Source organism: Zonotrichia albicollis, chromosome 4 (genome assembly GCF_047830755.1).
Source record: "Zonotrichia albicollis isolate bZonAlb1 chromosome 4, bZonAlb1.hap1, whole genome shotgun sequence".
Classification (NCBI taxonomy): domain Eukaryota; kingdom Metazoa; phylum Chordata; class Aves; order Passeriformes; family Passerellidae; genus Zonotrichia; species Zonotrichia albicollis.
In genome coordinates this window covers 49,064,316-49,078,152 of record NC_133822.1, presented here as the reverse complement: position 1 = coordinate 49,078,152, position 13,837 = coordinate 49,064,316, and the positions used below count along the sequence as shown (strand labels likewise).

General features: G+C 40.1%; 2 protein-coding genes across 5 annotated transcripts in view; both read right to left on the bottom strand.

The window, feature by feature from the left end:
• PTPRB (protein tyrosine phosphatase receptor type B) overlaps positions 1–5,744 on the bottom strand; it is a 62,572-nt gene extending 56,828 nt beyond the window's left edge. For all 4 annotated transcript variants that reach the window (XR_012580068.1, XM_074539729.1, XM_026797308.2 and 1 more), the window contains exons 1-2: positions 5,610–5,744; positions 3,948–4,337 (exon numbers count right to left, since the gene is read on the bottom strand). Coding sequence is in view for 3 of the 4 variants with exons in the window: in XM_074539729.1 (XP_074395830.1) it covers positions 3,948–4,337; positions 5,610–5,664 (445 nt within the window). In the remaining variant the exon portion in view is untranslated. The remainder of the gene's footprint in view (positions 1–3,947; positions 4,338–5,609) is intronic.
• A 662-nt stretch (positions 5,745–6,406) lies between these two features.
• Positions 6,407–13,837, bottom strand: part of PTPRR (protein tyrosine phosphatase receptor type R) — a 140,089-nt gene continuing 132,658 nt past the window's right edge. The window contains exon 14 of the mRNA XM_074539732.1: positions 6,407–7,627. Within this exon, the coding sequence (XP_074395833.1) occupies positions 7,534–7,627 (94 nt within the window). The 3' untranslated portion in view covers positions 6,407–7,533. The remainder of the gene's footprint in view (positions 7,628–13,837) is intronic.

The window sequence follows — 13,837 nt, the reverse complement described above, 5'->3', positions numbered from 1 at the left end:
TGGATTTTGTACAGTCTTGAAATTATGTCCAAGGATCTGACATTGATGCCTCTCCTTAACTAGGTGAAGCTCAGCAGAAGTGGTTAACCCTGTATTTCTTTGACCCAAGAAACAAGATTCAAGTAATTTTTGATCTTTCATGGGTTCACATATGTGTTAGCAAAATCTTATACTTAGAAAACCCTATAAAATAACTTGGAGAGATTAAAATGAATTTCAGTAAATGTATTTTAGGAAAAAATATTTTGGGTCAACTTAAAGATGGAATGAAAATATTGTTTATCACTGTTCTAATTTATCCTGAAGAAAATTGTAAAAGTTCCACACACAAAAAATTACAACTGATAGTGAACTTATGTATGGATTATTGCAGTATCTACAAACACTAAAAGTGTGGAAAGCTTAAAGCCTAAAGATATTTAATTTACATTATTTCAAAAATAGGTAAGCGTTTCTGCCTTTTCTGTGCTTCTGCCATCTTTCTTTGGTGCTTTTCCACCTTCCCAAGAGTCCCAAGAAGAAGCCTGTGTCTTCCCTTGCCATGTTCTGCAGTTGCTACTGCTGCTCCAGTGGCTCAGAGCACGCTTGGAGTGTGCACTGCTCTGGTCTCTTCTGTGCTCCATCTCAGCCACTGAAGCATCTGCAGTGGGATGTGAACTTAATTAGCTGAAGTTCTGATTATGAAGCAGCTAAACTGAAAGGGGGATAAGAAGAAGAGAGAAGCTTATGTGAAAGAAATGATCCCAGACAAGAACTGAGGCTAGAAAAGGGGGAAGGAACAGCATGAACATCAGATGGCACATCAGACTTCAGCTCATACCTGGTATCTGGTATTTTGTCTATTTCAGGCTGGAAACAAACGAGATAGAAAGATGTTCAAGTTGTTATTTGAATTCCTTATCCAACATGTTTTATATCTTTGTAGATCTATGGTTCTTCAGTGCTTGGCCCACAGCTGTAAGTAAACCCTCCACAAAATCAGCTACTCTTTTTGAATGCCTTGATATTCACAGCTCTGGGGTTGTCCCTACTATGTATGATATGATAGAAGAGAAATGCAATGAAGAACATCATATTACAAAACTGTTACTGTCACCTTCTGTATCCAGACTGCTCTACAGCCTGTGTGACAGTCTCTAGAGCTCAGTGCATAACTGCAGCATACAGCTTGGCCTTGTGTCTACTCATTTGAAGTAATTCCCTGCTTAGTGAATAATTTTTGGTTGGCAGTGGTTTTGAGGTTTGCTGGTAATATTCAAGATGCCACATAGCATTGCATCTGTTCTTAATTGGATATTTTATTGAAATTAACCTACCCAGAACAAAAGAACCTTGGAAGAATTACTTATGCAGCTCAGGAGTGACATCAGTGTTAGTCTGTCAGCATTAATGGTGGACATTTGTTCCACAAGTGTTATTTACATGCAACATTCTTTGTTCTTTTTCAGTAATCCTGCCTTCTACCTCTTCAACTGCCCCATCTTTTCCTGTTGCCTGTTTCCATTCCTGCTCCTTCTCCTGGTTTCTGAGCTTAGAGAAGATCTGAACCCAACAGTGGGCTGGTAAAAAGAAGGCTTTAGCATTACAGAGATTTTTTCTCTCTTTGTCCACAATGTCCTCATGAATTTGGTGGGAAATGAAGTCTCACTTTCTCAAGGGATATTAATACCTTATGACCATTCTTCATGTTAGCTATTTCAGCTGGAGGCCAGATTCAAACATGAGTTCGTGTGAGAAGGACTGTTTGCTGCTAGATTTGGAATTACCTCTGCGTGAGCAGAGAGGGGTTACATTCCCAAACTGATCCTGGTTTCCACAAACAGTCATTTAGGTCAGGACTGTTACAAAACCTGTAAATCCAAACGCATCTCAGATGGATGATTTGAAATCCAAATCCAAATCCAAGCTCAGACTTTCCCCAGGCTCAGAAAAATAATGTTTGATGTTTGAGTAAGGTCCAGAATAAAAGGTAGTTCAGTTATTGGGTTTGGAGCTTCTACTCTATCTGGGGTGATGTTTGGGTGCAATTCAGTGAGCTAATCCTATGCCAAAAGAGAACTCTTTTTATGAGTACTGTGAAAATAGAGGGTAAATTATAGCAAAATGTGGTCTTAGTCAGGAGGAGAAAAACTTACAGCCATTTCAGCTCCAAAGATTTTGCTCAATTTTTACTACCTTAGCTAAATATAGACAAAATATGTTATTTTAGGCTGATCCACTTCTGCTTGTACTGAAAGCAGATAGATGTTCTTGGAAGACTAATTTTACACTTTTAGCATCGAAGATTTTCACATGCATATGGATGCCATGACCAGAACTGGGGGCATTAGATATTATCACAGTACTTACTACTATTTGGAAAATTATTCTCTTAACAGTACTTCCACTTTATGAGCTTTTTATATTCCTAAAATTCTTAGTTGGGTATTGAGGATTACAATATTTTGTTGGTTTTTCAGCAGAGCTTCCCAGAGCTGTCAAAAATAAGGTAAGTAACACTCTTAGAAAGGATTTACAGGCCTGTCTAGGGAGAGAATTTCAGGAAAATCAAGGCAAATTCATTTAAGAACTGAACACAGTAAAAAAATGAGAAGGTGCTTTAATATCCATGACAATTGTCTTAGTACTTATTGGTCTTAAATTGCTTCTCCTCTGGGGATGGTTAAGAAAAGTGTGTAAGGTTACTTTAACTTTGTTAGGCTACACTCCATCCAAAGGAAATAACACTACCTGTGCACCTCATCTGAACTATTCATAGTGTCTTTGAATATGCAAGCCATTTGCATCCCACAGGACTTCAAATGATTTTGCTTTTTTAATCTCTAACATATATGTGAGGGCTGGGATAGCACCATGGCCACTTTTCCATTCCCTGGTTCTGCAAGCTATCCTTTCATGCCTCCACTCAGGTGAGTAGTCCTGGTCCTATGAGCAGAGTTCTGCAAGTGCAAATTTGCTGAAAAATGGTACCCTGCCTTACAATAACTAGGAGTTTAGAAAGAATGAGGATTTGGTTTAAACATTCTGAAAACTTGGACATATGCAACAGTTTTGAGTCATAAAACTTTTTTTAACCCTGTAAAGACAAGAGTTAACTCTAAAAAGATGTCTGTAGGTTGTTCTTATTTACTGTGAAGAATTGCTTAATACTGCACAAGAACAATATCAACATCTTTGCCAGGAAAGATCAACAATGGGACATTAAAGAAAGCATTATCAAGCAGTATTCCAACCACTGTACCTTCCATTTTGTCATGGATATGGAAACCCGCAACTGCACAGATATACTGTAGGTATATCTGTATGTCTGTAGGTATGTGCACAGACCTTTGCATTTCAAGGTACTATTCCAAGAATTTCTGAGACTTTCAATTCAGTTCATTATTCTCAGGATTTTGAGTGCTCTCATGTATGTGGCGTCTAAGAGCAAAATTACACTGAGTAAACATGCAAATGTGTAAGCCATGACTGTTCTAATAATGCATTTAGGTTAATCAGAGAAAGAATTGTGTTTGATTTTCAGATGTCTTTTTGCTCTTGACAGATTGGATCTGTATTTGTATGATAAAATGAATGGGGGGGGGAACTTCTTTGCATCTGCATTTTTAAAAAGTACTAGGAATCAGTACCCATAGTTTAGAAATGGAAAAAGGAAATGACACACTAATAGTGAGCTGAGGTTACATATAAGCTCATTGATCCAAAGATTGGGAGTAGACAAAACGAGAGACATCCTGAAAATATAAAGTAGATTAAAAACTTTACCACTTGTGAGAAAGGCAGCACTCATCTCAGCTGTTCTTTAATAGTTCTCAAAATGCTTTTCAACTGTGAAAAACATTCTTCTGTATGAATAAAATATCATAATTTTTCACATTTGAGTTAGCATAACAGAGAAATTTTTTTTACCAAAACTCCCAGGATATTTTCTTGAAGGAATAACTCACCTTGCTTTGAGCACAGATTTACATAAACAGGCTTTCCCGTCTCGCTGGCTTTTAGCTGCATCCATGTATGAAGGTATTTTTTACTCCGCTTGGCCATGACCTTCTGACCTTGTTTTGTGAGGAAAAGGGAGCTGTTGGCCACCTTCAGGAGCCCATCCTCATGGCAATTCCACCTGACTGCCTGGGGACAATCGACGGTGATGCTGCGAGATGACAGAGCAGAGCGTGTGGAGATGCTCAGGCACTGGGCAGACTTCACATGGAGGAGCCTGTCATCTGCCATCCACTGCCACTTCTGGTTCAGGTCAGTCATATTGCACTTTTCCATAATGACTCCTCTCTTTTCTGAAAGACACTGCTGTTTCTGGACATGGATAATCAGAAACCCTTCTGGAAAAGGAAAATTCCAGAAAAATACGATTGATTACACATTTACTTGACAAAAAGCAAATTATCAATGATTTAAAATACATCAGCAAATAAATTTCTCTTCCCACTTTGTGTGCGTTGAACTTTTCATGAAACTTCCATACGTTTAACCTATTTTAAAAAAACCCTCCAAACACAACACCCACGTGATGCATGTGCTGGTAACATAAATAATGAAAATGCAAAACCCCAAGCTATTGTGGCAAGGTTATCTTGACCTTCATTATACATAAAAATAAGAAAAAATTAAAATGGATATAAAAAAAATCCAAGAACTATTAAATTCAAACACCAGTCCCTCATTTCCCCTGCTGGAAAGCAAACATGTCCACATGAATTCTCAGTCTCTGTTTCAGTTTTACAACACAGACTTTTAAAAATATAATTTACTGCCTAAAAGTTGTTTTAGTAAAATTCATAATGTTTCTGAGGAAAATGTAGGAGGATATTCATAAATTGATGAATCTCTCAATGCCTGTGTTACAGGAATGGAGGTTCTTTACTGGTAGGAAGCACATCTGTTTTACTGGATTTATTCCAAAGTCTCTAGCTGTTAGCTTTGTGACCATTCCAATTCACGTAAGATTAGCTCTCTGTGTCACCACACTTAAAGATCAACACCAGCTACTCAAATGAAAAAAATTACAGTGTATTAATCAAAACCCCACAAAGCTACCAATGCAAAATGCATACTTGTTACAGAACACAGAACTGGTTATTTCAAATGCAGCCTCCCTGCCATATCATGTTTAGGTTGTTCTTTGTTTTTAATCTCAGTTGCTCAAACATTTCCAGCCCCATTAGTTACCAAGTGCTAAACCAAATGTGTATTTATTTCCCTCAATTGATATTGTCATTCCCCTGTTTTTACAGACCTGGGAATTTTCTAACTAAGCATTATAGAAAGTTCTTGTCTCTGAAGTTTCATAAAGTATGAATAAAAGACAGTCATCTCCTGTCTGAAGCATTTGTCCCAAAAACTCAGCTCCTGGATTGTCTATCAGAAGATCTTCTTAAAAAAAAGAAGATGTATTTCCAGCAAAGAAGGCAGTTTATTTTCCTTTGGAAAGGAATCTAAACAGAATGGGCTGTGTTGGCCCTGCCCTCATTCCTCTGGTATGAAGCCCAGAGAAGAGGTGACTCGGTTTTTTTAAGTCACCGGCTGTGCCGGAGGGATCTGCTCAGTGGCAGAAAGAGCAATTCAGCAGAGGGGAAGTGGGGAGAGACACTTACCTGAGAATGTCAAGGCAAGACAGGTAGAAACCAGGACGTGAAATAAAGAATCCATTTTCCCTCTAGCAACTCCCCATGCTTCTCTTAAAAAAACCCACCTCAGATAAGTGAAGCGAAGGCTAGGAAGGAAATGTGCCTTCACGGGGGAAAAAGTCAGTGACGAGCACTTCCTTCTATTCAATTGTTTTGGGGGGTTTTACAGTACTTTGTCCTTTTAATATGATTCTTCAGTTTACTAGTTGGTTTATTTTGGAAAAATACAAGCAAAAGAGAAGTTTTCAAGCACCTAGGAAATTAAAAGAGATTTTATTGAATCTCTTTAGACTAAAAGAAAGGGGATCATACTTTTGTGTAATGTGTTGCATGTGAACTATTACAAATCTACAGGTCACCTGGACGGTGCTGACTAAGTATGTTCTATATTAGCCAAGGAAAAACATGTATTTTTTGTAACTATACACAATCAAGCAAGATCTCAATATATTTCTAACTCTACAAGTTCTAAAAGCCAAGTGGAGGGTGGGGAGGAAGGGGAAGAGGAGGAGGCAAAGCTCTGGCATCTGTACCAGGTCTTACAGAAACTCCCCCTGAGGAATCAAGTGATGCTGGGTTTGCCTTTCCATCAGGTGGTGCACCTTGCTCCATGTCAGCTGGGGATTGCCTGTGCCCTCTGGATTGGTTCCCAAGTGGTCTGAAGCCATGGTGGAGGCTGTCCAAATTGTGCTGGACTGAGCCTGTTTATAGGGGTACAAGAGTGTGTGTGCATTAACTACTCTACGCAAGAACAGAGACTTCAGTTAATATTTTATATTAAGGGTAATTTATTAGCAGTATGAAGCAAAGTCAACATCACTGCATTAAAAACTCATTACACCCTGTAAACAGACTTCCCAGTGCTGTAAGCCATAATGCCAACTTCGCATATCTCTTAAAAACAAACTTTTACTGAGCAATAAAGGAAACAGTCATAGCAGCATTTTCTTTCTTGTATAACCTGTCATGGAAGAGTCCATATCACTAAAGGCATCTATCTCTTACTGAAAGAAATAGAGCAGATAAACAACATATGCAAAAATTTCTGTGTCAATAAAAGACAGACCAATATTTAAAATCCTTACCATTTAATATATGCTACAAAGTTTCTTTTAAAAGTAGAATGACTTACACAATTTACAAATACACTGGATTCAGGTCTGTAGCAGAAGCATGTTCTAAGACAATCAACAGTTTAGGGTAAATACATACACACTGAACAACAGACATTGTGCTCTGCAACTGCTCTGTAAGACCTACAGTAAGTACACATTTAATAGTTAATAGGATGAAGAACATATATTTCCATATAAAATGTTAACTGCTTTTGAATATTTTCAAAAACAAGATTTTAAAATTTTTTATTATCTCCTTTTTTTAATCCATAGTTGAACACTTGCAATTTTAGCAGCAAGAATATTATGTGGCCAAGAAACAAGCTCACCACATAATCAGTAATAGCACTTTACAGTACAGTTGACAGTCCATTCACAAGACAGTTTGCAAACGTCAAAGCTTTTATACACTTGTTAAACATTTCTTCTGTAGAAGTCCCAATGTCCATCTGACTGCAGCAGTAGCACATACATACATTCCATATGGCAGATATCAGCATTACAGAATTAAACCCACCTTTAGATACATACACAGAATCCATGTGTAATTTCAGTACAGTACCTTCTTTATAAATCATTTTTGGGAAGCTCGCAATACATTCATACAGAGTGAGGGTCCAGCAATCTCTGTGCTTTTGCCAAACCATCCATAATCCTATCAGAAGTTGGCCTCAAAGCCGTCTTTCCCACTGCAGTAAACTTCTTGAAGAAGCTGCTGGTAGGTAATGAAACAAATTACCTCAAGAGATTGACATTTGGTTTTACCCTCTTCGGCTTCACTGGACAGCTTCTGCAGAAAGTCTGCTTTCATACAGACTCAGTGCATGGTGCACAAATTCATACTGCTCGCTGGTCTGAACCATTCCACCCCTGGAAAGGAAACAAACTGCACTGAAATCTTATTTCTTAAGAATGCAACACCCTCCAGCTCCTGCCAGCCCCATGACCCCCACAAGCCCTTTTCTCAGTTTTTGATTTACAATTTGTTTGAGTAAGTGGGAGATACTTGTCAGAGCAGAATTACTTTCTTCACAGCTTATGGCATCCAGGACATGCCCAACATGAAGAATTCCCAATTCCATCAGAGTAAGAATTAGAGAAGAAAACATGTGGAATCTACAGTGTTAAAACCTACATTTCAAATTCAGTATATTCAAAGAGAATTTTGCTCTATCACTTGGGCAAGGAAGGCCAGATACATGGATGCAGCATTACCACTGATGGAGCAAGGAAGTATACAGAATCTGGCCTTTCATTTTTTGTCCTTCACTAAAAATGTAACCTTCTGTGACCTGCAGATGGCCTGTGCAGGGAACAGCTCTTCCTGTCCTCTTTCTAACGCCTACAATGCATCCTGTCCGAACAGCCACCACCTACAAAATTTTACAGCGGTGAATCATTTCACCACCAACAATGCAAAAGAGTTGAACTTAACCATAAAAAGAACTACTTGCAGCCAGCTTGGACTAAATACCTACTTCTTATACATTCACCAGGTAACAATTAATTCTTCAGGTCTAAGTATGAGGATCAAGTCCCACATCTCCAGTACTGGTTACAGTGCGATAGGAAGGAGATGTCCTACAGGAGGTAGAAGTGTTACCATTTAGCTCTGAAATTAAAGTGAAACTCTTTCTGTTAACACTGAGGTACTCACTCAAGGTCTCCCTTCTCATGGAGCAAGGCCTCAAGTTTACTTTATACCACTTCTATTATCTCATCTGCCAGGGTATTCAAAGCTATCTACTCTGCTTTTAGAAACAAGTCCTTGGTTCATCCTCTGTGCACCTGGAGCAGCTAGTTACCTTTAGAATGATGAAAGACCAAATGGCCTTAGTGAGAATGAAGACATTAAGATGTGTGTCACATCTGGCTTCAGTTCATTCAAACATTTAAATTTGTGAGGTATTTGGATCCAGAGCACTGTTGGAAACCAGATATCTTGCAGGAGCAGGTCTGAAAATCTCATGAGATCCCTAACAACAAATGTAGTACTGCTATACCAAGCTATTTGAAAAATGGTAAAACTTCCACAACAAGTATTGTTCTTCAGTATTAGAGAAGGTTATCTACAACCACAAGGTCCTTTTATTTTCTTCAGTGCTTCTGGATGGCTAAATGGCTATGGCAGGAAAATCATAATTAAAATAGTATGTACTTCTTTAAGCAAGTGAGCAGCAGTCTGTGTTCCTCCAATGAGATCAGGCAAATATAGAACATCTTTTAGTGAGCCACATGGCTATTTATAATATGCTATTCCTAGGAAGAAAATCACAGGCTATTAAATGGTCCCATCCAGCCCAAAATGAAGCACTCGTAGTTTTGCCAACAAAGACATCCACAAATTCATAACTCTTGGCTGCCTTTTGCCTTCAGCTGCTTTCCTCTGTGCTTGTCCCCTGCCTGGAGATGCAGCGGGATACTAAAGGTGATGGGAGGGCTTTGCTCTGGTCCTCTGTGCTGCCTAGTCTCCTTCCTTCCTCCTTGCTGCTGCATCCTGCTCTGCCCACGCAGCCCCTTCCCAAACAGCTTCCCTCCCTGCCTTCCTCATCAATGTTCCCCCAAGATGTTCTCTAAGGGAGTGCACTTCCCAGGTTAGATCTGCTGTGTACAAGGGGTGGGAGAAGGGAACACAACCAGAGAAAAGGACTTAGCAGAAAGGGCAATTTAAAACAATTTTGGCTACACTAGGCTGTTTGTGGTTGTGATCCTCGCTCCTTCCTCTTCAGTGCTAAAAAACCCCAGGAAAGCGTGTCAGACTGTGGGGCTGAGTCCAGCACCATGGTGTCTGCCCTGTGTTAGCAGGCACAATTCAGGGGTTATGATGCTTCTGAACCTTGTATGGGCCAACAGTCCATATCTCTGCCAGCTTAAGGGCATAGGAGTCTTACTCAGAAGTTTAGACTACTTAGCCTTGTCAGTGCCATTATACACAGGATTTATTGAGCCACAGTACCACAAAATGGTTTGGATTGGCAGGGACCTTAAAGAGTACCTACTTCCAAACCCCCTGCCATGGGCAGGGATATCTTCCCCTAAGATGAGGTTGCTCAGAGTCCTATCCAACCTAGCTTTAAACACTTCTAGGGATGGGAAGGCAAAGAATTTCTTCCTAATATCTGATCTGAATTTACTCTCTCTAAGTTTAAAGTCATTATCTCTTGTCCTATTATTACAGACCCTGGTAGAAAGGCTTTCTCTGTCTTTCTTATAAGCCCCCTTTCATATTGAAATGCAGCAAAAACATGTCCCCAGATCCTTCTCAAGGATGAACAGCCCCTCCTCTCTCAGACTTTCTTCACAGGAGAGGTGTTCTGTCCCTCTGACCATTTTCATGTCCCTTCTCTGGATTCACTGTAGCAGGCCCATGCCTTTTTTGTCCCTGGGGAGCCCAAAGCTGGATGCAGCACTCCAGGTGGGGTCTCACCAGAGCAGAGCAGAGGGCCAGAATCCCCTCCTTGGACCTGCTGGCCACACTGCTTTGGATGCAGCCCAAGATACACTTGCTTTTCTGGGCTCTAAGCGCACACTGCCAGCTCCTGGTCAATTTTGCATCTATCAATATCCCAAGTCCTTCTTACCTTCATTCTCATGCAAGGCTCACATTTAATAGCAGGGAATTATCTGTGATCCCAAGACACTGGTTTATGGAAATGTCTGTGTGGAAGAGCGTTTCAGGAGGAAATTTGTTCAAGGAGGGAGGTTTCCTCTCCTGTGTCCCTAGTGTCCAGAAGGGATGTGGCCACAACTACAGCACCTGTGGGTGTGCACCCTCTGTCTATTTGCTAGCCTGCACTGCCAGCTACTCTGTGAGCTGCTGGGCTCTCTGCCTCTGAGACTCTTTGGGCTGTTGCTTGGAAGAAACAGACCCTGGTATCCCGAGGGCTCAGGGATTGTGACCATCTTTGCTCGGGTAGCAATGAGTGCATAAAAGGTCCTTTACCCTGCCCTCTGGCTTGCTGCTAGTGCAGCTGCATGCAGTCTGCTCCAGAATTAATGTGATGCAGGGTTTGGGATTATTTTTTTTTAACCTGAGGCCATTAGTCAAAACACTTAAACAATGAATTGACGCAGACTGGAAACTCTTTTCATCCTGTCTGAGGAGCCAAGAGCAAAGTTATCGGATGTCATTCCAAGAATGTGCCTTTAAGGTTAAGAATGTGCAAAGTTTCTCGATGTCACAGTAAGTCTTGAAGATGCCTCACATCAAACATTTCCTGTTTCTGTTGCAAAATATAAAAAATGAACTGGGAAAAAAAAGCAAGCTGAGCAGACCTGTGGGTCTGTCTTTTTACAAATTCACACAGACCATGGCTGTATTTACATCCTGGGCCAATATTTTGAGTGGATTGTCCATTTTCTCATATTACTGTCAGATCCATTCACCCCTTAACTTACACTAAACAGCTAAGAAGGAAGTGGTACCTGGACCTACCCTGCCTAGGAACAGCTCTGTCCTGTCTCAATCCCTGCTGGACCACTTATTTAAAACTGTTTCCAGGGAGAGTTACATGGGCCATTAATTAAACTATTTTCCAGCATGACTTTCTGCCACCATATGCAATTTGTCTGGGTGCTTGTTTGGTTTTTATTGAACACGCTGGGCAATAGGAATGCATTGGTAAGTCACTGCAACATTACTTGTGAGTCTCTCAAGTCAGCTCTTTTCTTCTTCCTATTGCTCGATTCACTTTGGTAGAAATGTGGTCATGGACCCATGTGATAAAAACTCCACATGAGTGGACATCCTTGAGTGTGTTCATTCCAGTAGTAACTTGTGTTTGGAAGATACAGCTCTGAGTGGCCAGGAACTTAGTGGAGATAGGATATCAGGGATAAAACACTCAGTGTACCTCCTAGCCAGGTTCCTGGATCCCAGGTGGTCAGATAAAACCATCCTAATCTCTTTTTGGTTTTGGTGGGTTTTTTTGGTTTTTTTGGGGGTTTTTTTTTGAGCGCAATGTGATGCACGAAGAAAAAACTGCTGGCCAGCATAAATGAGGAAGACAGCCTCAGCAGTGATCCTGCTCTGCTCATGACTGTACCCCACTGCTAACATTGGCCATGCTGGCAGTGCAACACCATGATGGCCACAGTCAGCTCTTGCAGCCATGTCTAGTGGGTTATAAGTTCATTTTGCCAGCTTCATGACACGTGTAATGACCCTCTCTCACACATCACCTGCCCATGACCCCCATGTCAGCACTGTGACAGCAGGGGAGGCCAGTCTCATTGAGCTTTGTCCATGTAACAGTGACTCTTGGCCACTTTATGGACCCATGATCTGATAGGGCAGGCAGTGGCTACTGTAGTCTTAGGGGCTGCTAAGCTTTCCTTAATAATCATGACTATAAACTGACTGCCTGGCCAGTGAGATCCATTCTGCAGTATGGCCAATGGGGGAAAAAAAAAACAACAAGAAAAGACAGGTTTTGGTTACTGAATTTTATCCAGAAAAATGTCGTTAAAAATTAAAACAGAGACATATTCTTTGTCTCAGGCAATGTCTGCGAATATGAAGCAAGATCTCTATAGTCTATACAGCCTGAAACTTGAAAAACTACAGAAATGTACAAATCACAATATTTAACAATTCTTATAACAAGCTTTGTGTCATGGAAATTGCTGTTATGAATGCTATATTTGGGTCAGATTTCCATTCTCTTTCCAAGTTTATCTAGGATACTAATATGTAAAAGAAAGTTCATTAGGCAGATCCACTCAATAAAATTGTGTTGTCAGTTAATCATGCTGAAAATCTGGGTTGTTTTTTTATGTCTGAAATAGAGATGTTAAAAGAGGCAGCTGAAACCAGAGTTTGCTTTCAGTTCTCTATAATGGATTGTAAAAGCAATAAGAAAAAGATTTTTTCATAATAGAAATACTAAAATGGGGAAGAACTCTTCAAACCTTTCTCAATAAGACAGATAGATATTCAGAAAAGAGGTTTGGAAATTTGCAGTTGGTAATTTAAAACAGAGTAAGCATTTTTCTCTCAGCTATTCCTTCTTATTTTGTTGCTGAGATTTTTAGGTCAATAAATCCCCTTGGAGAATTTTACACTCTGAGCAGTTCATGTTGCCCTGTAAAGCTCATATTACAATGTCTAGTATGATGAAGCCATACGGGAGGGGAAGGCAGAGGAGATAATCCATAGATACAGTAAACTATATGGATTCGGGTCCTTCTGCACTTCATGGTTCCAGTACCTTTCAGAGCTCTTCACAACATGAAAAATTCTGTATTAACCCTTTGACCTAAGCTATTTTTCAGCATTTGCACCCTATGTATTTTTTCATTTAAAGAAGACACACATGTCAGAAGCAGTTAAGATACTTGCAAGGAGATTATACAAACTGTACCTACTGCAGAAGAGGAGACTCCTCTATTCTTGGTACAGTTCTGTTTATTTACTTTATACAAAATCCTGTTTCTCCAAGCAGAAGAAGAAAGAAAAGTACAACCCAACCAACAGTTTCCACTGTGCACAATACCCACATCCTCCTTCAAAACACAAATCCCTCTTCAGCCATGGTTTCACAAAACAAAGCACTCTGCAACAATGCTGGCTTACACTGTTCCTGCTCCCAAGCTGCGAATTCAGTCAGGGAATTGATCTGACTTCAGAAAAGTCTGGAACAAATGCCTTGGTATTTTCTTAGGCTGAGTAAATTTGCCAACTCAATTCAAAAGGACCCTCAGCACAGCTGATGAAATAGCAACAACACCAGATTTGTCCTTCTCCACTGCTCATAGAAGCTACACATTCAGTGAGCCTGCATTTCTTTGTCAACCCAGGCTCAAAGAAAATCCCTTGTCTCCAGATTGTCTCACCTCTCTTATGTCCCAATGGGATGATGCAGACAGCAAGAAGAAAATTTTAGAGGGGGAAAAGAGAAGTGGCAAGTGCCCAGCAGCTACAGGGTTGTCATTTCATTCAATGGAAGTTTCACCCAGAAGACAATATGATTCCTTATTCAGGACCTAAATGCATATGTTACCTTGATTATTCAGTTAATGTGGTCATGAAAGTCAGCAAAAGCAATTGCAGCCAGTAACATTCAACTGTGAAAATGTTTT